Here is a 23,443-nt window from a genome sequence, read left to right on the forward strand (position 1 = left end):
CGCTCCCCCTGACCCGCAGAGCCTGTAACAGCCCCCGCTCCCCCTGCAACAGCCCCGCAGAGCCTGTAACAGCCCCAGCTTCCCCTATACCTCTTATTCCTCATCTATTACCACCTTTTCCCCCCTCACCCGCGTCTCCATGGTAGAGATCTCAAGCCACCGACTTCTCTGCACCCCACTTGCTACGATTGCATCATCCTCAGCCAAGCGGCCCCTGTCCTTCTGTCTCACTCTAATAGATTGTAAGCTCTCGAGCCCTCTTCTTTTTGTACCATCTTATGTGCGTCATCAGCAAATTACATATTGTCCCCTATTGTAACAGCGCTACGGAACCTGCCGGTTCTATATAAATAAGCGTAACGCTGAATAAAAGGTACACTCGGAGGATACACTCCCAATACGGGCATCGTCTCGAGGACCAGGGGCTGAATGTTCTGCCCTAGCGCAGGATACAGCCCCGCACACGCTCCCTGAACGTCACTAGACACGCGTGGCACACGGATCAGTGACCGGCGAGACAGGTCGGGTACAATCCTCTTTAATGGTAAACAGCTGGATTATTGGAAGATATCAATCTGTAAACATAGCAACGGCCAATCTACATTCTGTGTAAGAAGCACGTGGATCAATATGCGCCTCCATAGAAAAGTGTTTCACTTACATTGATTGGTGTGCAAAGAATAACTGTATATAATATATATGTATACACTATATATATACGTATGTATACTATGTACAGGCAAATCCCACGGTGCAAGCAGCGCGTTCCGGGGAAATGCTGCTTGGCTTCGGGTTTCATCGTTTGGCCCTTAACGGTAATTTCAGGCCGCGTACGGCGTGTCGTGGTCACCCATCGGTCAGGATTTGGTCAGAAGACATCAGGGCGGCGAAGGTGCAGAGAGCCCTGCCCGCCGGAGACGCGAGAGGCTTTAAGTTCATGGACGCCCTGACGTTTTGGAAGAAAAGTGAAAGGCGCCGATTGAAGATCTGTAAATACTTCATTGGTTTCTAACGGGTTAAATTGGCACAGAGGGCTTCCGATGAGCCGCTGCCGGTGCCGTGCAAATCTCCGGGATCATGGTGCAAGCCGATCGCTAGCTGAAGCATTTCAATCACTGAGCGCTAGATTAAGCATAGAAACGAGCGAGCGCCTCGCGTTCCCTCGATGCTGGTGTGTAACGCGGATCCCCTCGGCAGCCGCCGGAGGTAGAGACCACCGGTCCGTCCGCCGCACGGCTCTTCACAAGTCGTCGTCGCCGATCCCCTCAAAAGCGTAGTTGCCGTGGAAGTCTTCGGCACTCATGTCGTTGGCGGAGCTGGAGTTGCTGATCCCCCGGAGGCTGACGGAGCTGAGCTTACTCTGCAGGGAAAGCAGGGCAGTCAGACTCACCGCTCGATGAGCGCGCTCACTCTGTGGCCGACTATGGAGCCCAAAGAGCTCGGTCACAGCGACTACTCACCGACAGCTTGACAATGGGCTCCCTGGTGGAATCAGGGGAATCCTGAGGAGACGGGACAGAGAGAGAGAGAGAAACGGTCAGATCAGGAAAAAGACACACAACGTGGACATAGAAGAAACTATAGAAGAGACAAGAGCGTGGAGGGAGAGAGCAAACGGCAATGCAGAGAGACCGCACAGACAAGTGTGCAAAGAAGACTGGAAGAGAGAGGGAGAGGACAGAGCGTGGAGAGACAGAAGAGAGAGGAGAGAGGACAGAGCGTGCAGAGAGAGAGAGAGAGAGAGAGAGAGAGAGAGAGAGAGAGAGAGAGAGAGGACAGAGCGTGCAGAGAGATAGAGAGAAAGAGAGAGAGAGGACAGAGCGTGCAGAGAGAGAGGACAGAGCGTGCAGAGAGAGAGAGAGAGAGAGAGAGGACAGAGCGTGCAGAGAGAGAGAGAGAGAGGACAGAGCGTGCAGAGAGAGAGAGGACAGAGCGTGCAGAGAGAGAGAGAGAGAGAGAGAGAGAGAGAGAGAGAGAGAGAGAGAGAGAGAGAGAGAGAGGACAGAGCGTGCAGAGAGAGAGAGAGAGAGAGAGGACAGAGCGTGCAGAGAGAGAGGACAGAGCGTGCAGAGAGAGAGAGAGAGGACAGAGCGTGCAGAGAGAGAGAGGACAGAGCGTGCAGAGAGAGAGAGAGAGAGAGAGAGAGAGAGAGAGAGAGAGAGGACACAGCGTGCAGAGAGAGAGAGGACAGAGCGTGCAGAGAGAGAGAGGACAGAGCGTGCAGAGAGAGAGAGAGAGAGGACAGAGCGTGCAGAGAGAGAGAGAGAGAGAGGACAGAGCGTGCAGAGAGAGAGAGGACAGAGCGTGCAGAGAGAGAGAGAGAGAGAGAGAGGACAGAGCGTGCAGAGAGAGAGAGAGAGAGGGGACAGAGCGTGCAGAGAGAGAGAGAGAGAGAGAGGACAGAGCGTGCAGAGAGAGAGGACAGAGCGTGCAGAGAGAGAGAGGACAGAGCGTGCAGAGAGATAGAGAGAGAGAGAGGACAGAGCGTCCAGAGAGAGAGAGAGGACAGAGCGTGCAGAGAGATAGAGAGAAAGAGAGAGAGAGAGAGGACAGAGCGTGCAGAGAGAGAGAGGACAGAGCGTGCAGAGAGAGAGAGGACAGAGCGTGCAGAGAGAGAGAGAGAGGACAGAGCGTGCAGAGAGAGAGAGAGGACAGAGCGTGCAGAGAGAGAGAGAGGACAGAGCGTGCAGAGAGAGAGAGAGGACAGAGCGTGCAGAGAGAGAGAGGACAGAGCGTGCAGAGAGAGAGGGAGAGAGAGAGAGAGAGAGAGAGAGAGAGAGAGGACAGAGCGTGCAGAGAGATAGAGAGAACGAGAGAGAGAGAGAGGACAGAGCGTGCAGAGAGAGAGAGGACAGAGCGTGCAGAGAGAGAGAGGACAGAGCGTGCAGAGAGAGAGAGAGGACAGAGCGTGCAGAGAGAGAGAGAGGACAGAGCGTGCAGAGAGAGAGAGGACAGAGCGTGCAGAGCGAGAGAGAGGACAGAGCGTGCAGAGCGAGAGAGAGGACAGAGCGTGCAGAGCGAGAGAGAGGACAGAGCGTGCAGAGAGAGAGAGAGGACAGAGCGTGCAGAGAGAGAGAGAGAGGACAGAGCGTGCAGAGAGAGAGAGGACAGAGCGTGCAGAGAGAGAGGACAGAGCGAGAGAGAGAGAGAGAGAGAGGACAGAGCGTGCAGAGAGAGAGAGAGAGAGAGAGAGAGGACAGAGCGTGCAGAGCGAGAGAGAGGACAGAGCGTGCAGAGCGAGAGAGAGGACAGAGCGTGCAGAGCGAGAGAGAGGACAGAGCGTGCAGAGCGAGAGAGAGGACAGAGCGTGCAGAGCGAGAGAGAGGACAGAGCGTGCAGAGAGAGAGGACAGAGAGAGAGAGAGAGAGAGAGAGAGAGAGAGGACAGAGCGTGCAGAGAGAGAGGACAGAGCGTGCAGAGAGAGAGAGAGAGAGGACAGAGATCGGTTTAGAGTATCTCTCTGAAGTTTACCAGTAAAGGTGGAGACTTCACTGCCTGCTGACTGTCTGAACGCCGCACTAGACAGCTCTGCTTCTTCCGCAGCATCTGGAGGAGAGAAGAATTTATACACATTGAGAATACGACAACAACACCGGCACGGACAAGGAGGGGGCCAGCTGGTGATGTGACACAGGATGTTAACATGGGCGGGGAGGGAGGCAGGCGGCGCGGGCAGGGAGGGAGGCAGGGAGGCGGGCAGGCAGGTCCCTGTACTTGGTGCACATAGGTTTCCCGTTTACCTTTTTGATGCTTCCTCCGGATTTCTTGACCATCAGCTCGTCCACCATGGACTGCAGACAGATACTCATCATTATGGCCTGAGAGAGACACAACGAGAAGACCATGGGTGACCCTGCAAGATGCAGACACAGAGCCTGCGCAGTGAGGTCACAGCATGGAGGAAGCTAGGACATGATGTCAAATGGAAGCTCTACCTGGGGCGAGGCAGGATGCCGGTGCTACCCCCCCCCCACCATGTTCTCCTGCTGCCCCCTACCAGAAAAGACACTGAACCAGCTGGTGGGCACATTAATATTACTGGATGTTGAGGGGAAGGCAATGGCAGAAAATAGATGCCAAGAGGAGGCAACACAAGCCTTCCCACCAGAGCCAGAGGGGAACAAAGCCCCAAGAAGGCCTAAAGGGGGGGAAATCCACCTTGGGTAAAAAAGCAAATAAGATGGAGCGTAACATTAATAAAACTCAAGTGGGAAGAAAAATATATTCACAAAGAGCGGCCCGAGGGTTCCCGGCCCAGCGTTATATCCAGAAGAGCTGCAGTGACCTACGGCTGGGAGCGCAGCCAGGAAGGACAGACCGGCCCTTATCTGCTGGAAATATCTAAATACACAAAAATTAATATAAACCCGGAACCCACCGGCAGACCGGCCCACAACGGACCGTCTAGTCTGTAAAGACTCAAACCTTAATCAGTCGTCAGTCTCGTCTCAGATCCAGGAGCCATATGCCTATCCCATGCATGTTTAATACCCTCACTGTATTACCCTCTACCACTTCTGCTGGGAGGCTGTTCTACTTATCTATCACCAACCCAATAAAGTTAAACTTCTTTAAATCTAATCTAATAATAACAATAAAAGAAAACCAGCCAAAACCTAGAAGGTGGTGCGACCTCGGAGTTGACGGGACGCGATCTGAAGACGTCTCACCTGCGGGCTGGAGATGGTTATCCACTGCAGACGGTCCTTACTCATCAAATACTCGAAGGCCAGTTCCAGCCTCGCTTCGTTCTTGTTGGGGCTCCCCGTGCCGTTAGCGAACGGGACCTGCTTACAACCAAACGACACGCTGAAGATTGTTCCCTCTACCTGCCCCTGCCGACACCCACCACGAGTCAGGGGGTGCCAGGCCCCGCCACTCACCGATGAGGTAACGCGCCAGCATCTCATGCGCGTCACCTTAAAGCTGCCCTCTTTCATTTGATCGTTGGGCAGCTTGACCTGGAAGTTGAGCTCGTTGTTTCCGGCGCTGACGATCACGTGGCAGCCTTTCTCGGGGAAGTCTGTGACGCACGCCTCAAACTTCAGGTAACCGTAATACTTCAGGGTCTGCGCCAGCTGAATGAACTTGGAGAGAGAGACCGAAGAGGTCTGTTATTCAGCATGGAATCCACACATCCGCTGCTAGAGGGGCCAACCCTGGTGGGAACAGAACTCCCGCCATTTCCTGTTAGTAAAGGTCTTTAAAAACATTGCGGCGGAATTCCATTCTGATGAAAGTCCGGCTAAAAAACAAACATAAAGTACCTGAAAGTCTATGGAGGAAGGGACTTCATTAGCATTGCCATAAAGCATCAGCTCAGTGTGGGGTTTGAGCCGGGAAAGTCACCCAAAATGTCACATGACTGATAGCAATGGGCCCCCCAGTTTTGTGGTTTATTGGAACAATATTAAATAAAATCAGCGTGTTGTCAAGGAAACGATACCTCCTTCTTGGACACCTTCTCCTGCAGGGACTTCAGCTGCCGGAGCTGGTCCTTGGTGACCTGCACCCACCCACGATCTATGTCACAGACGGTCTGAAGGACAAAGGAAGCCCATATTAACATCGCGGAGACCCCCCGGAGAGAACCTAGCCATAAATAATCCAGACACACGCAAAGTCAGCGGGGGATACTTATACACCCGCACAGCCAGCGGGGGTGTGGGTGGGGTGTTGTGTTATACACGCGCAGAGCCAGCAAGGGGGGGTATACACGCGCAGAGCCAGCGGGGGGGGGGGAATATACACGCGCAGAGCCAGCGGGGGGTGGGGAATATACACGCGCAGAGTCAGCGGGGGGGGGGGGGATTATACATGCGCAGAGCCAGCACACTGAGGTTATACACGCAGAGCCAGCGTGGGGGGGGGGTTTGTTTCCGGCCATAGGCAGCGCCAATCCCAGGGACCCACCTGCGCGTACAACAGGTTCAGGCCGACTCTACTCTCCATCACATCGTCATCATACGAAGAGTCCCAGTAACTGCAAACAGATCCACGCGTGTGAGTTCTACGTGTTATTACAGTAATTATTAATTACACCGCGCCAGCCCCCCCAGCGCATTCACGGCTCTCACCTCTTGCGAAGGATGATCTTGTAATCGCGATTCCGCAGGCTGGTAACCGACACGTAGGGCAACTCAAACTCCTGCAGCTTTCTCACAACTACCACGAAACAGACAAGGAAGGTTCCACCGGGAAGTGGGATCACAACAGACAATGGGGGAGAAAGGAAGGGGTGCGGCGACACCGAGAGGGGGGGGGGAAGGACGGGTGCGGCGACACCGAGGGGTGGGGGAGAAAGGAAGGGTGCGGCGACACCGAGGGGGGGGGAGAAAGGAAGGGGTGCGGCGACACCGAGGGGGGGTAGGAAGGGTGCGGCGACACCGAGGGGTGGGGGAGAAAGGAAGGGTGCGGCGACACCGAGGGGGGGGGGGGAAGGGGTGCGGCGACACCGAGGGGGGGAGAAAGAAAGTGGTGCGTAGACACCGAGGGGGGGGGGAGGGGTGCGGAGACACCGAGGGGGGGGAGAAAGGGGTGCAGAGACACCGAGGGGGGGGAAGGGGTGCGGAGACAGCGAGGGGGGGGGAAAAAGGAAGGGGTGCGGAGACACCGAGGGGGGGGGGAGAAAGGAAGGGGTGCGGCGACACCGAGGGGGGGAGAAAGAAAGGGGTGCAGAGACACCGAGGGGGGTGAGGAAGGGGTGCGGAGACACCGAGGGGGGGGGAGAAAGGAAGGGGTGCGGCGACACCGAGGGGGGGAGAAAGAAAGGGGTGCAGAGACACCGAGGGGGGGGGGAGGAAGGGGTGCGGAGACACCGAGGGGGAGAAAGGAAGGGGAGCGGCGACACCGAGGGGGGAGAAAGGAAGGGGTGTGGCAACACCGAGGGCGGAAGGAGTGGGTGAGGGAGAGCCACGTGTAGTTTTAATGAGCCCATTACTCACAGGAAAAGGAGCCGTCACTTCTGTCCTTCACGAGATAGAGGCTGAAATATCCCACCAGATCCTCCGGAAGGTCCAGCTTGCTCGCGACGGCCTGCGGGAAACCGAAAAGGTGACCCAGTGATCAGGAAGGGCCAGGGCCGGCCCTACCATGGAGCAGACTGGGGCAATTGCTGCCCCAAGCGCCGTTTTTTTTTTCCGCATCCGAAGCTGCTACCAGTTTTAAAACTACTGTACAAGCGCCTCCGTTTAATTTCTTTGAAAGCGGTCGGCTTGCCTGCATGCTGATCAGTTCGGCTCTTCGCCCCGCCCCCTCGAATATGCGCCGTGACGCTCAAGGGGGCGGGCTCACGCAGAACAGTTGCTCGTCACCGTGTGACAAGGAGAAGATCTCGAGGGAGAAGAGCACGTCAGTGTAAGAAAGCCAGCAGAAAAAGTATTTAAAAAAAAAATAAATAATTGAGGTGATAGACGGACGGACGGAGTCATGGAGAGACATATTCATGCCCCTAGAGGGTGGCTGGGGACATAAGTACACAACAGGGTGATTAGGACAATCTATACACAAAGGGGAGGGGGGGTAATACACATGGGTATGGGGTATCAAATAAATCAATAGACAGGGGTGTGTTGGGGCAAAATGCACCAAGGGGCCTGGCTGGGGGCACAGATACACAAAGGTGGCAAACACACAACAAGCAGCAATGTGGAAAGCATTTTTTATGCTCTTAGTAGCTTATCCCTGTCCTGGTGTGTGTTTGGGTGTCGATGTGGCAGAGCCTGTCCTGGTGTGTGTGTTTGTCTGGGTGTCGATGTGGCAGAGCCTGTCCTGGTGTGTGTGTTTGGGTGTCGATGTGGCAGAGCCTGTCCTGGTGTGTGTGTTTGTCTGGGTGTCGATGTGGCAGAGCCTGTCCTGGTGTGTGTGTTTGTCTGGGTGTCGATGTGGCAGAGCCTGTCCTGGTGTGTGTGTTTGGGTGTCGATGTGGCAGAGCATGTCCTGGTTTGTGTGTTTGGGTGTCGATGTGGCAGAGCCTGTCCTGGTGTGTGTGTGTGTTTGTCTGGGTGTCAGTGTGGCAGAGCCTGTCCTGGTGTGTGTGTTTGGGTGTCGATGTGGCAGAGCCTGTCCTGGTGTGTGTGTTTGTCTGGGTGTCGATGTGGCAGAGCCTGTCCTGGTGTGTGTGTTTGGGTGTCGATGTGGCAGAGCATGTCCTGGTTTGTGTGTTTGGGTGTCGATGTGGCAGAGCCTGTCCTGGTGTGTGTGTGTTTGTCTGGGTGTCAGTGTGGCAGAGCCTGTCCTGGTGTGTGTGTTTGGGTGTCGATGTGGCAGAGCCTGTCCTGGTGTGTGTGTGTTTGGGTGTCGATGTGGCAGAGCCTGTCCTGGTGTGTGTGTGTGTGTCTGGGTGTCGATGTGGCAGAGCATGTCCTGGTGTGTGTTTGGGTGTCGATGTGGCAGAGCCTGTCCTGGTGTGTGTGTGTTTGGGTGTCGATGTGGCAGAGCCTGTCCTGGTGTGTGTGTTTGGGTGTCGATGTGGCAGAGCCTGTCCTGGTGTGTGTGTGTTTGGGTGTCGATGTGGCAGAGCCTGTCCTGGTGTGTGTGTTTGGGTGTTGATGTGGCAGAGCATGTCCTGGTGTGTGTGTTTGGGTGTCGATGTGGCAGAGCCTGTCCTGGTGTGTGTTTGTCTGGGTGTCAGTGTGGCAGAGCCTGTCCTGGTGTGTGTGTCTGGGTGTCGATGTGGCAGAGCATGTCCTGGTTTGTGTGTTTCGTTATCTGTTTCCTGGCACTTTACTTACTGTAGGGATAAATAGAACTTTGTAATTTTTATTTTTCCAGAGATAAAACGCCTTCCTGAATTTCTAGTCACTTCAAAGGACAAAACTCCAGAAATCAGTGTGAGGAAAAGCGAAGGTATTGTGTTATTTACTATTTCAATCTGAATATATTAAGAAAAAGGAAACTTAAATTGGTTCTTCGGTGTTTGTGAAACACATTTGCTGATTTCATTATAGAGGGGGCTGTACACCACACATACGGGGGGGGCACTATAGAGGGGACTATACACCACACATATGGGGGGCAGCATTTCACACTTCGCCCCAGGCAGCACAATGTCTTGGGCCGGCCCTGGGAAGGGCCTCTATATCCGCAATAAACCATAAGAGACCAAAGGATCCGACTCATAGTGCCAGTCTGTGGCACGCAACCCCGAGCCTGTCTGCGCCACCAGCATGCCACCCTGAGCCCGCCCGCTGTGCAGGGAACGTGGCACTGACCACTTAGTGCCACTCTCAAACTCCTAATAGGGTGCCCAGTATGTAGCGCTGGGGCCCGGGGCCCCCTCTTACCTCCAGCACATCCTCTGTCTGATCGGAGGTCAGGATATTCACTTTAACCTTCTGCCCGTTGGAAAGGAAGACCTCCAGCTGGACCTCCTCGGTAGGGATCTGCTGGGTCTCCTGGGGGCAGAAATACATTTTACAAAGTCCAGTGGCCCCAAAGTAACAGTATTAGAAAGGCTACGCGCTGCCGGGCGTAACACCCCACACACGGGCGTAACACCCCACACACGGGCGTAACACCCCACACACGCAGCCAAGGGGTAACATAACACAAGCGCACCGCACCGCACACGGGCGTAACCCAACACACGCGCACCGCACACGGGCGTAACCCAACACACGTGCACCGCACACGGCCGTAACCCAACACACGCGCACCGCACACGGGCTTAACCCAACACACGCGCACCGCACACGGGCTTAATCCAACACACGCGCACCGCACACGGGCTTAATCCAACACACGCGCACCGCACACGGGCTTAACCCAACACACGCGCACCGCACACGGGCTTAACCCAACACACGCGCACCGCACACGGGCTTAACCCAACACACGCGCACCGCACACGGGCTTAACCCAACACACGCACCCCTATACAAGCGCGCAGGGCACACAGATTATGTCACGGAAGCGTCTCTGACCTGCTGCGCGTGACGCAGGAAGCTGTTGAACGTTTCGCTGGATCCCAGGGCCGGGTCCTGACGCACTGCGAGGAGATAAGAAGAGACAGTCAGGAGAACGAGGCAGGGGCCACGGGGATGGTCTGTAGCTAAAACAGCTCCCTCCTGTCTGTCACCCTGCAGTGGGAGTGGCCGGCTCCGTGTCCCTTATCTCCGTCCAGTCAGTGTCACCCTGCAGTGGGAGTGGCCGGCTCCGTGTCCCTTATCTCCGTCCAGTCAGTGTCACCCTGCAGTGGGAGTGGCCGGCTCCGTGTCCCATATCTCCCTCCAGTCCGTGTCCCATATCTCCCTCCAGTCCGTGTCACCCTGCAGTGGGAGTGGCCGGCTCTGTGTTGTGCAGCTCTGGTGGCACACCTGCTTGCATGTATTTCTCCAGCTGCTCTCTCCTCAGCTCCACCTCTGCTGGGGTGAGGGTGAAGAGTTTCTTGGGAGGGAAGGCTGGGACCACGCTGCTCCCATACTCTTTGCGAAGCTGGAAAAGGAGGAATTAGCATTTATTTTCCCAGCCATGCGGGGAGATCTACCTGCCTGTGGTCTCTGGGGACAGGATTCACACTTTCTAGAATTCCTCTTGGGGGGGGTCCCACTTTCTGGGGTCTCTTTCTAGGTGGGGACGGGATCGCCCCACTACCTGGGGTCTCTCGTAGGGGGATCCCCCTTTCTCTGGTCTCTCTCTCGGTGGAGAGGGGGATGCCCCTTTCTGGGGTCTCTCGCGCGCGGTGAGGAGGGGGATACCCGTTTTGGCGGGATGCTGGGCCGCACCCGTTCCCCGCACCTGTTCGTGGAGTCCCAGCAGCTGGCTGTAGCGCACGCGGCAGTGCAGGACGCCGTTCACGTGGATGTTGTAGGCCTGGAACAGAAGACCAGAAAAGAGTTTAAATGCGAACATCCCGCGGTGCTGGGCCCGTATGATCCGCCCACATTTTATACAACCAATGGGAGACCGGCGCCATCACAGCCAGCCGGGGAGCAACGTACAGGCGATACTCTGCAGTCTGCACCATTACAGCCAGCCGCGGAATAACGTACAGACGATTAAGGCTGCAACAACTAATCGATAAAATCGATAATAATCGATAATGCCAACGAATTTCATTATCGATTAGTTGAATCGATTTTTATCGATTATAAAATGAGGGTTTTTTCAGAGCAAATGCTCTGAAAAATATCCCTCGTTTTATAATCCGTTTAGTGTCTGACTCACAGCAGCAGCTCCTACTTACAGTCCCTCCCTGCAGTCACTGCCGATTGGCCCGCCCACTTCCTTTTTCCAGTCCCTCCCTGCAGTCACTGCCGATTGGCTGCAAGGAAGGACAGGGAGAAGGGGGCGGGGCCAATCGGCAGTGACTGCAGGGAGGGACAGGGAGAAAGAAAGGGGGCTGCTGAAAGTTAGGGGCAGTTATAGTTAATGGGGTGTTTAGGGTTAATTTAGGGGCAGTTATAGTTAGTGGGGTGTTTAGGGTTAATTTAAGGGCTGTTATAGTTAGTGGGGTGTTTAGGGTTAATTTAGGGGCAGTTATAGTTAGTGGGGTGTTTAGGGTTAATTTAAGGGCTGTTATAGTTAATGGGGTGTTTAGGGTTAATTTAGGGGCAGTTGTGGTTGATGGGGTGTTTAGGGTTAATTTAGGGGCAGTTGTTATTAAATAAAGTTAACTTAAGGTGCAGTTAGAGCTAAAGGGGGGAAAACTGAGGGGAATCTAAATCCTGGGGGCAGTGAACCCTGTATTTATTTATAAAAGTATTGTCTGTGAACGAGTCTGCAAATCTATGAGTGCACTATGGCATAGGGGGGGTATACGGCATACCTTGGGAGGACGGAGTGACATATCTGGGGGTATAAGGCATATAGGCTATATAAGACATATGTGGGGAGGGCAGTGTGGTATGTCTGGGCTCAAATGTGCATAACTGCGGGGGGGTCAGGTTGGGAAATAAAAACAAGAAATGCATTGTTATCAGTTTTTTTTATTCTGCCGTTTGTTTCTTACATCCTACGTTACTTTATTAAATTATTTTAAATAAATGAAAATGTGAAAATTTTTTATCCGATTCATCGATTAATCGAAAAAATAATCGGCAAACTAATCGATTATGAAAATAATAGTTAGTTGCAGCCCTACAGACGATACTCGGCACATTACAGCCAGCCGCGGAGTAACGTACAGATGATACTCGTCACATTACAGCCAGCCGCGGAGTAACGTACAGATGATACTCGTCACATTACAGCCAGCCGCGGAGTAACGTACAGATGATACTCGTCACATTACAGCCGCGAAGTAACGTACAGACGATACTCGTCACATTACAGCCGCGGAGTAACGTACAGATGATAATCGTCACATTACAGCCGCGGAGTAAAGTACAGATGATACTCGTCACATTACAGCCGCAGAGTAACGTACAGATGATACTCCGCGGCTGTAATGTGACGAGTATCATCTGTACGTTACTCCGTGGCTGTAATGTGACGAGTAACGTACAGACAATAGTCGTCACATTACAGCCGCGGAGTAACCTACAGATGATACTCGTCACATTACAGCCGCGGAGTAACGTACAGATGATACTCGTCACATTACAGCCGCGGAGTAACGTACAGATGATACTCGTCACATTACAGCCGCGGAGTAACGTACAGATGATACTCGTCACATTACAGCCAGCCGCGGAGTAACGTACAGATGATACTCGTCACATTACAGCCGCGGAGTAACGTACAGATGATACTCGTCACATTACAGCCACGGAGTAACGTACAGACGATACTCGTCACATTACAGCCGCGGAGTAACGTACAGACGATACTAGTCACATTACAGCCAGACGCGGAGTAAAGTACAGATGATACTCGTCACATTACAGCCGCGGAGTAACGTACAGATGATACTCGTCACGTTACAGCCAGCCGCGGAGTAACATACAGATGATACTCGTCACATTACAGCCAGCCGCAGAATAACGTACAGATGATACTCGTCACATTACAGCCGCGGAGTAACGTACAGATGATACTCGTCACATTACAGCCAGCCGCGGAGTAACGTACAGATGATACTCGTCACATTACAGCCGCTGAATAACCTACAGATGATACTCGTCACGTTACAGCCAGCCGCGGAGTAACGTACAGATGATACTCGTCACATTACAGCCACGGAGTAACGTACAGATGATACTCGTCACATTACGGCCGCGGAGTAACGTACAGATGATACTCGTCACATTACAGCCGCGGAGTAACGTACAGATGATACTCGTCACATTACAGCTGCGGAATAACCTACAGATGATACTCGTCACATTACAGCCAGCCGCGGAGTAAAGTACAGATGATACTTGTCACATTACAGCCAGCCGCAGAGTAACGTACAGATGATACTCGTCACATTACAGCCAGCCCCGGAATAAAGTACAGATGATACTCGTCACATTACAGCCGCGGAGTAACGTACAGATGATACTCGTCACATTACAGCCGCGGAGTAACGTACAGACGATACTCGTCACATTACAGCCAGCCGCGGAGTAACGTACAGATGATACTCGTCACGTTACAGCCAGCCGCGGAGTAACGTACAGATGATACTCGTCACATTACAGCCGCGGAGTAACTTACAGATGATACTCGTCACATTACAGCCGCGGAATAACGTACAGATGATACTCGTCACATTACAGCCAGCCGCGGAGTAACGTACAGATGATACTCGTCACATTACAGCCAGCCGCGGAGTAACATACAGATGATACTCGGCACATTACAGCCGCGGAATAACGTACAGATGATACTCGTCACATTACAGCCGCGGAGTAACGTACAGATGATACTCGTCACATTACAGCCAGCCGCGGAGTAACATACAGATGATACTCGTCACATTACAGCCAGCCGCAGAGTAACGTACAGATGATACTCGTCACATTACAGCCACGGAATAACCTACAGATGAGACTCGTCACATTACATCCAGCCGCGGAGTAACGTACAGATGATACTCGTCACATTACAGCCAGCCGCGGAGTAACGTACAGATGATACTCGTCACATTACAGCCAGCCGCGGAGTAACGTACAGATGATACTCGTCACATTACAGCCGCGGAGTAACCTACAGATGATACTCGTCACATTACAGCCAGCCGCGGAGTAACGTACAGATGATACTCGTCACATTACAGCCGCGGAGTAACGTACAGATGATACTCGTCACTAGGGCTGCAACAACTAATCGATAAAATCGATAATAATCGATAATGAAATTCGTTGGCAACGAATTTCATTATCGATTAGTTGAATCGATTATTATCGATTATAAAATGAGGGTTTTTTCAGAGCAAACGCTCTGAAAAATCCCCCTCATTATATAATCCGTTTAGTCTGACTCACCGTCTCACAGCAGCAGCTCCTACTTACTCCCCCTCCCTGTAATCACTGTGACAACTGGCCCCGTCCCTTCCTTCTCCAGGCCAGAACAACATGGCTGTGACACTCATCTAACTGTAAGTATATGTATATATGTGTGTATATATATATATATATATATGTATATATCTATATATATATATATTTGGGCTACTGAAAGTTAGGGGAGGTGGGGGTTAATTTAGGGGCAGTTATGGTTAGTGGGGTGTTTAGGGTTAATTTAGGGGCAGTTATGGTTAATTGGGTGTTTAGGGTTAATTTAGGGGCAGTTATGTTAATAGGGTGTTTAGGGTTAATTTAGGAGCAGCTATGGTTAATGGGGTGTTTGGGGTTAATTTGAGGCAGTTGTGGTTAATGGTGTGTTTAGGGTTAATTTAGGGGATGCTGTGGTTGATGGGGTCTTTAGGGTTAATTTAGGGGATGCTGTGGTTAAGGGGGTGTTAAGGGTTAATTTAGGGGCAGTTATGGTTAATGGGGAGTTTAGGGTTAATTTAGGGGAATCTAAATCCTGGGGGCAGTGAAGTGACATATCTGGGGGTATAAGGCATATACAGTATATAAGGCATATGTGGGGAGGGCAGTGTGGCATGTCTGGGGAGGACGGAGTGGTGTATCAGGGTGTATAAGGCATATCTGGGGGTAGAGTGGCTTATCTGGGGGTAGGGAAGTGGCATGTCTGGGAGGCAGGGTGGCATGTCTGGGGAGGATGGAGTGGGGTATCAGGGGATATAAGGCGTATCAGGCACAGTGGCAGATGTGGGAGGCAGCGTGGAGTGGCAGATGTGGGAGGCAGCGTGGCATATGTGGGAGGCATTGTGGAGTGGCAGATTCGGGAGGCAGCATGGCGTGGCATATGTGGGGAGGGCAGGGTGGCATGTCTGGGGAGGATGGAGTGGTGTTTCAGGGGGTATAAGGCGTATCAGGCACAGTGGCATGTGGGGGGTAGAGTGGAGTGGCAGATGTGGGAGGCAGCGTGGGGTGGCAGATGTGGGAGGCAGCGTGGAGTGGCATATGTGGGAGGCAGCGTGGAGTGGCATATGTGGGAGGCAGCGTGGAGTGGCATATGTGGGAGGCAGCGTGGAGTGGCAGATGTAGGAGGTGGTGTGGTATATGTGGGAGGCAGCGTGGAGTGCTGTGGTAGGCAGCGTGGCATATGTGGGGGGGCAGCATGGCATGTCTGGGAGGCAGCGTAGCAAGCCTGGGCTCAAATGTGCATATATTGGGGGGCTGGTTGGGAAATAAAGACAAGAAATGTATTATCAAAGTTTTTTTATTCTGCTGTTTGTATTTAACATCATTTGTTTAGTAAATTATTTTAAATAAATGAAAAATTTACATTCATTTTTTTATCCGATTAATCGAAAAAATAATCGGCCAACTAATCGATTATTAAAATAATCGTTAGTTGCAGCCCTACTCGTCACATTACAGCCGCGAAGTAACGTACAGATGATACTCGGCACATTACAGCCAGCCGCAGAGTAACGTACAGATGATACTCGTCACATTACAGCCGCGGAGTAACGTACAGATGATACTCGTCACATTACAGCCGCGGAGTAACGTACAGATGATACTCGTCACATTACAGCCAGCCGCGGAGTAACGTACAGACGATACTCGTCACATTACAGCCGCGGAGTAACGTACAGACGATACTCGGCACATTACAGCCAGCCGCGGAGTAACGTACAGATGATACTCGTCACATTACAGCCGCGGAGTAACGTACAGATGATACTCGTCACATTACAGCCAGCCGCGGAGTAACGTACAGACGATACTCGTCACATTACAGCCGTGGAGTAACGTACAGATGATACTCGTCACATTACAGCCAGACGCGGAGTAACGTACAGACGATACTCGTCACATTACAGCCGCGGAGTAACGTACAGATGATACTCGTCACATTACAGCCAGCCGCGGAGTAACGTACAGATGATACTCGTCACATTACAGCCGCGGAGTAACGTACAGATGATACTCGTCACATTACAGCCAGCCGCGGAGTAACGTACAGACGATACTCGTCACATTACAGCCGCGGAGTAACGTACAGATGATACTCGTCACATTACAGCCAGCCGCGGAGTAACGTACAGACGATACTCGTCACATTACAGCCGCGGAGTAACGTACAGATGATACTCGTCACATTACAGCCAGCCGCGGAGTAACGTACAGATGATACTCGTCACATTACAGCCAGCCGCAGAGTAACGTACAGATGATACTCGTCACATTACAGCCGTGGAATAACGTACAGATGATACTCGTCACATTACAGCCGCGGAGTAACCTACAAATGATACTCGTCACATTACAGCCAGCCGCGGAGTAACGTACAGATGATACTCGTCACGTTACAGCCAGCCGCAGAGTAACGTACAGATGATACTCGTCACATTACAGCTGCGGAATAACCTACAGATGATACTCGTCACATTACAGCCAGCCGCGGAGTAAAGTACAGATGATACTCGTCACATTACAGCCAGCCGCGGAGTAACGTACAGATGATACTCGTCACATTACAGCCAGCCGCGGAGTAAAGTACAGATGATACTCGTCACATTACAGCCGCGGAGTAACGTACAGATGATACTCGTCACATTACAGCCGCTGAGTAACGTACAGATGATACTCGTCACATTACAGCCGCGGAGTAACGTACAGACGATACTCGTCACATTACAGCCAGCCGCGGATTAACGTACAGATGATACTCGTCACATTACAGCCAGCCGCGGAGTAACGTACAGATGATACTCGTCACATTACAGCCACGGAATAACCTACAGATGATACTCGTCACGTTACAGCCAGCCGCGGAGTAACGTACAGATGATACTCGTCACATTACAGCTGCGGAATAACCTACAGATGAGACTCGTTACATTACAGCCAGCCGCGGAGTAACGTACAGATGATACTCGTCACATTACAGCCGCGGAGTAACTTACAGATGATACTCGTCACATTACAGCCGCGGAATAACGTACAGATGATACTCGTCACATTACAGCCAGCCGCGGAGTAACGTACAGATGATACTCGTCACATTACAGCCGCGGAGTAACGTACAGATGATACTCGTCACATTACAGCCAGCCGCAGAGTAACCTACAGATGATACTCGGCACATTACAGGCGCGGAGTAACGTACAGATGATACTCGTCACATTACAGCCGCGGAGTAACGTACAGATGATACTCATCACGTTACTGCCAGCCGCCGAGTAACGTACAGATGATACTCGTCACATTACTGCCAGCCGCGGAGTAACGTACAGATGATACTCGTCACATTACAGCCAGCCGCGGAGTAACATACAGATGATACTCGTCACATTACAGCCGCGGAATAACGTACAGATGATACTCGTCACATTACAGCCAGCCGCGGAGTAACGTACAGATGATACTCGTCACATTACAGCCGCGGAGTAACGTACAGATGATACTCGGCACGTTACAGGCGCGGAATAACGTACAGATGATACTCGTCACATTACAGCCAGCCGCGGAGTAACGTACAGATGATACTCGTCACATTACAGCCGCGGAGTAACGTACAGATGATACTCGTCACATTACAGCCAGCCGCAGAGTAACCTACAGATGATACTCGGCACATTACAGGCGCGGAGTAACGTACAGATGATGCTCGTCACATTACAGCCGCGGAGTAACGTACAGATGATACTCGTCACATTACAGCCAGCCGCGGAGTAACGTACAGATGATACTCGGCACATTACAGCCGCGGAGTAACGTACAGATGATACTCGTCACATTACTGCCAGCCGCGGAGTAACGTACAGATGATACTCGTCACATTACAGCCAGCCGCGGAGTAACATACAGATGATACTCGTCACATTACAGCCGCGGAATAACGTACAGATGATACTCGTCACATTACAGCCAGCCGCGGAGTAACGTACAGATGATACTCGTCACATTACAGCCGCGGAGTAACGTACAGATGATACTCGGCACATTACAGGCGCGGAATAACGTACAGATGATACTCGTCACATTACAGCCGCGGAGTAACGTACAGATGATACTCGTCACGTTACTGCCAGCCGCGGAGTAACGTACAGATGATACTCGTCACATTACAGCCAGCCGCAGAGTAACGTACAGATGATACTCGTCACATTACAGCCGCGGAGTAAAGTACAGATGATACTCGTCACATTACAGCCAGCCGCGGAGTAACGTACAGATGATACTCGTCACATTACAGCCAGCCGCGGAGTAACGTACAGATGATACTCGGCACATTACAGGCGCGGAGTAACGTACAGATGATACTCGTCACATTACAGCCGCGGAGTAACGTACAGATGATACTCGTCACGTTACTGCCAGCCGCGGAGTAACGTACAGATGATACTCGTCACATTACTGCCAGCCGCAGAGTAACGTACAGATGATACTCGTCACATTACTGCCAGCCGCACCGTATATAATTATTATCTTTTATTTATATAGCGCTTAATACAATCCATATATTCAAGGGGTCTGACAAGACGAGAAGAGAAACCGATACATTAGGTGGAGAGACTCGGCCCGCAGGCTTACAATCTTGAGGGAACGGGGTGAGTATAGATACTCGGCACCGTTATACAGCTATAGTCGGCGGCACCGGCAGTTCAGCGCACGCAGCATTAAATCGCTTCCTTCCTCACACAGGAAGTCAATGTCCGATCCACGCAGTAAACTCGGGGGGGGGGGACAGGAAGTGCCCTGCAGCTTAGCGGGGGGGGGGGGGTTGTGTAGAAAAACTGATTCTGGCGCAAATCTTAAAAAGGGGTAGTATCACCATAGCAACCAATGGAATGGTCCAATCAGCGGGTTAAATACATTAGTCGCCATGACGAGAAGGCCAGTGCCCAAACCTTTTTACCCCACGCTGAAGGAAAAACCCTATAGCTCACTAACCGGTACAGCGGCTGGAGCAGAGGGGCCCATAGCCACACGCCGGGACGGACCCCCCCGAGGCGCTGGTGTCAGCAGTGGGATTCGTCGCTCTCTCTTCTCTCCACAAAGAAACAGAAATGGGGTAATGGGGGGCAGGGGTAATGGGGGGCAGGGGGCCCAAAACAAACAGGAAGACGTTACTCACCACATAGGGGGCTCCGTTCTCCGCGCTGCACGACTCTGTCTCAGGAATGGAGAAATGCATGGTCTGGGGCAACTAGCCAAACACAGAGGCAGAAAGTGCCCGGGTGCTACCTCAAAAGGGCTACTAACCAAACTCAGAGATCAGGGGGCAAAACCAGCATCTAACCCCTGGGGTATTAACCAAACTCAGAGATCAGGGGGCAAAACCAGCATCTAACCCCTGGGGTATTAACCAAATTCAGAGATCAGGGGGGCAAAACCAGCATCTAACCCCTGGGGTATTAACCAAACTCAGAGATCGGGGGGGGGTCCAGCATCTAACCTCTGGGGTATTAACCAAACTCAGAGAACAGAGCTCACAGAGATACCCCAGGCAGGTGTCACTCCGACATCCTCCAGTACCAGCTGCCAGCAAATTCTCCCTCCGGAAACAACATCCAGCCCGAGGCCGCGGAGAACAGTGCATCCGACAATACTGACCGACCTGCACCACGTAAGCTACATATTGGTGCCGGGGACACTAATACCCGGGCACTAATAACTGTCACACATACGGCTGAGGGGACGCTTATATCTCACACACACGGCGTCGGGGGGTAGTAATAACTGACACACACGCGGGGTCGGGGGTAGTAATAACTGATACACACACGCGGGGTCGGGGATAGTAATAAGTGAAACAAACAAGGCTGAGGGGACGCTTATATCTGATACACAGGGTTGGGGCAACTTGGGGGTACTAATAACTGACACAAACAGGGCTGAGGAGATGCTTATACATTATACGCACACGGGGTTGGGAGGTATTAAAATCTGACACAGACACGGGGTTGGGAGGTAGTAATAACTGATACACACAGGGCCGGGGGTAGTAATAACTGATACACACAGGGCCGGGGTAGTAATAACGGAAACACACACAGGGTCGGGGGTAGAAATAACGGAAACACACAGGGCTGGGGGTAGTAGTAACTGACACACACACACAGGGTCGGGGGTAGAAATAACTGATACACACAAGGCTGGGGGTAGTAATAACTGACACACACAGGGCTGGGGGTAGTAATAACTGACACACACAGGGCTGGGGGTAGTAATAACTGATACACACAGGGATGGGGGTAGTAATAACTGATACACACACTGGGTTGGGGTAATAATAACTGATACACACACAGGGCTGGGGGTAGTAATAACTGACACACACACACTGGGTCGGGGGTAGTAATAACTGATACACACTGGGCCGGGGGTAGTAATAACTGATACACACTGGGTCGGGGGTAGTAATAACTGACACACAGGGTGGGGGATAGTAATAACTGATACACACGGGGTCGGGGGTAGTAATAACTGATACACACTGGGTCGGGGGTAGTAATAACTGATACACAAAGGGCCGGGGGTACTTATAACTGATACACACAGGGCCGGGGATAGTAATAACTGACACACGCACTGGGTCGGGGGTAGTAATAACTGATACACAAAGGGCCGGGGGTACTAATAACTGATACACACTGGGTCGGGGGTAGTAATAACTGAAACACACACAGGGTTGGGGGTAGAAATAACTGATACACACACTGGGTCGGGGGTAGTAATAACTGATACACACTCAGGGTCGGGGGTAGTAATAACTGATACACACTGGGTCGGGGGTAGTAATAACTGAAATACAGGGTGGGGGATAGTAATAACTGATACACACGGGGTCGGGGGTAGTAATAACTGACACACAGGGTGGGGGATAGTAATAACTGACACACAGGGTGGGGGATAGTAATAATTGACACACACATGGTTGAGGGGGGACACATAACTGACGCACACAAGGCTGGTATAAATAAAGCATTTTATATTTGATTCATGATCTGGGGCCGTCTCCGCGGTGTCACCCGCCAGTGTGTATGGACAGAGTTATACTGAAGGGAGGGGGTTGCAGGGGAGGGAGCATGCTCGCAGGATGCGGGCGGCTTGCAGGGGAGGGCGCATGCTCGCAGGATGCAGGGGGTTGCAGGGGACGGCGCATGCTCGCGGGATGCAGGGCATGGTTGCAGGACATGGGGGCGCATGCTCCTGGCGGACGTATTTGTGAACTCACACCAATGGGGATCCGTTGGGGTTAAAAGTAATTTTAGCAGTATTAGTGCAGGGGGCAATTTAGCGTTTGGGATGAAGTGAGGGGCGTGGCCGGGGTGCATTCGCTTTTGGGGTGAGGGGCGTGACGGGAGCGCTTTCACGTTTGGGGTGAGGGGTGTGACGGGAGCACTTTCACTTTTGGGGTGAGGGGCGTGGCAGGGGTGCTTTAGCTTTTTGGGTGAAGTGATGGGCTTGGTGGGGGCACTTTAGCTTTTGGGGTGAGGGGCGCCTGAATATAAAATGACCCTATAGGAAAAAAGTTTTACCAGTAAATATTTATTCATGTAAAGTATTTTTTCATATTTAATAAAAGCTATGATTAGCTAATAAAATATGAAATATATATTTTTTGTTTTTATTTCCTTTTATTGGCCAACCTGCCTCCCCCCAGTTGTGCACATCTGCCCCCAAGCTTGCCCCTCTGCCTCCCTGATATTATATGCCACTCTACCTCCCTGATATGCCTTATACCCTACTATATGCCTTTAACCATATCATGGGGCACTCTGCCTCCAGAAAAGGCTTATGCCACCCATACAAACCCCCCCCCAACTTGCCAGTGTTTTTGACTCCCTGGTGTCTGGTGGGGCAGCGGGTGTTCCACCGGAACTTCTATGAGCACCGGAAGGTCATGTGGCACCGGTGCTTCATCATCAAAGCAACGGCGCAAGTACAAGCAGCAGCGGGGGTTGTCTGCGTTCATCGAGCGGACGTTCGCTGGATGGCAGAGAAAAGAATGCGCTGCAGGGAATTCGCCTCTCTGGCAGCTGGGGAAGGTCTGTGCGATGCGCGAAGACAACCCCCGATGCTGCTGGCACTTTCGCCGGCACTCGGTGATAGACGCCCGGTGTAAGTCCCGGCAGCAGCTGAGGTTACCAGACAGGAGGATCCAGGTCCCCTGCAGCGCTGCGGGGGATCTGGATCTTAGTCTCATAGTCAGACCTATTTGAGGTCTGATTAGAAGACGACCCCGATTATAAGACGAGGGGTATTTATCAGCGCATTTTCTCTGAAAAAAACCTTGTTTTATAATCGAGCAAATACGGTAAATAAAGTTTATTATTCTGAGCAAGTGATAAAATTTGCGCTGTATCTTCCCAAAAATCTTGACATGGAAAGAGTTAAAGTAAAAGCATTTCAAATACCGAAAAAATGAATGGTTTGATGGGGTAAATTGGAGCGGCCGGGCTCAAAGATAGGGCATAGGCCCAGACTGACCAAAATGGGGGGGAGCGCCCTTCCCAAATGTGGCCTTTTAACCCCAAACACCAGACAAACCCCCGCATGTGGGGTATCATGCACATGGGGGCAGTAGGACCAGATGTAAAAGTTCCAAGTCAAAAAATGCGCACTTCCTAAATGTGGGGTTTTCCTTCCCAAACAACCCAACAAACCCAGGCAATGGGGGTATCAGTGTACTCAGGAGATGTTACTGAACACACATTGGGGTCTTGTTTGATAGTGACGGATACCAGGAGCTGTAAATTTATACCCAAAATACAATTTGAGTGGGAAAAAAAATGCCACAAACTGTGGCAAAGGCTGGTGGTAGAATCTCATGCATGGAAAGGGTTAAATACTACCATTTGAAATACCTTGGGGTGTCTTGTTTTCAAAAATATATGGTTTGATGGAATAAATTGAATTAGCCGGCTTCTAAGATATCATTAATATATAGATTGGCAACAGGGGCTGATAATATAAATCATCAACAGGGTCTAATATTAATATATATATTGGCAGCAGGGGCTGATATTAATATATATATATTGGCA

General features: G+C 51.8%; 1 protein-coding gene across 1 annotated transcript; it reads right to left on the minus strand.

Moving 5' to 3' along the window:
• Nucleotides 1-522: 522 nt before the first annotated feature.
• On the minus strand, nt 523-19,826 carry SNX17 (sorting nexin 17). Its single transcript, XM_053459442.1, has 15 exons — nt 19,528-19,826; nt 10,738-10,812; nt 10,317-10,434; nt 9,924-9,988; nt 9,285-9,395; nt 6,945-7,035; nt 6,078-6,165; nt 5,914-5,983; nt 5,447-5,539; nt 4,884-5,087; nt 4,671-4,787; nt 3,741-3,818; nt 3,472-3,546; nt 1,461-1,502; nt 523-1,360 (listed from the first exon to the last, which is right to left on the minus strand). The coding sequence occupies exons 1-15, from the start codon at nt 19,585-19,587 to the stop codon at nt 1,241-1,243; spliced, it is 1,407 nt and encodes a 468-aa protein (XP_053315417.1). The 5' UTR covers nt 19,588-19,826; the 3' UTR covers nt 523-1,240.
• Between the last annotated feature and the right edge of the window lie 3,617 nt (nt 19,827-23,443).

This window comes from Spea bombifrons, chromosome 3 (genome assembly GCF_027358695.1).
Source record: "Spea bombifrons isolate aSpeBom1 chromosome 3, aSpeBom1.2.pri, whole genome shotgun sequence".
Taxonomy (NCBI): Eukaryota; Metazoa; Chordata; class Amphibia; order Anura; family Pelobatidae; genus Spea; species Spea bombifrons.

Excerpts from the sequence above, each read along its gene's own strand:
- SNX17 (XM_053459442.1), bottom strand. The coding sequence starts at position 19,587 with ATGCATTTCTCCATTCCTGAGACAGAGTCGTGCAGCGCGGAGAACGGA. Across the intron at positions 9,396-9,923 it reads TCCTGCGTCACGCGCAGCAG|GAGACCCAGCAGATCCCTAC; the intron begins GTCAGAGACGCT and ends TTCTGCCCCCAG. Across the intron at positions 5,088-5,446 it reads AGAAGGTGTCCAAGAAGGAG|TTCATTCAGCTGGCGCAGAC; the intron begins GTATCGTTTCCT and ends TCTCTCTCCAAG.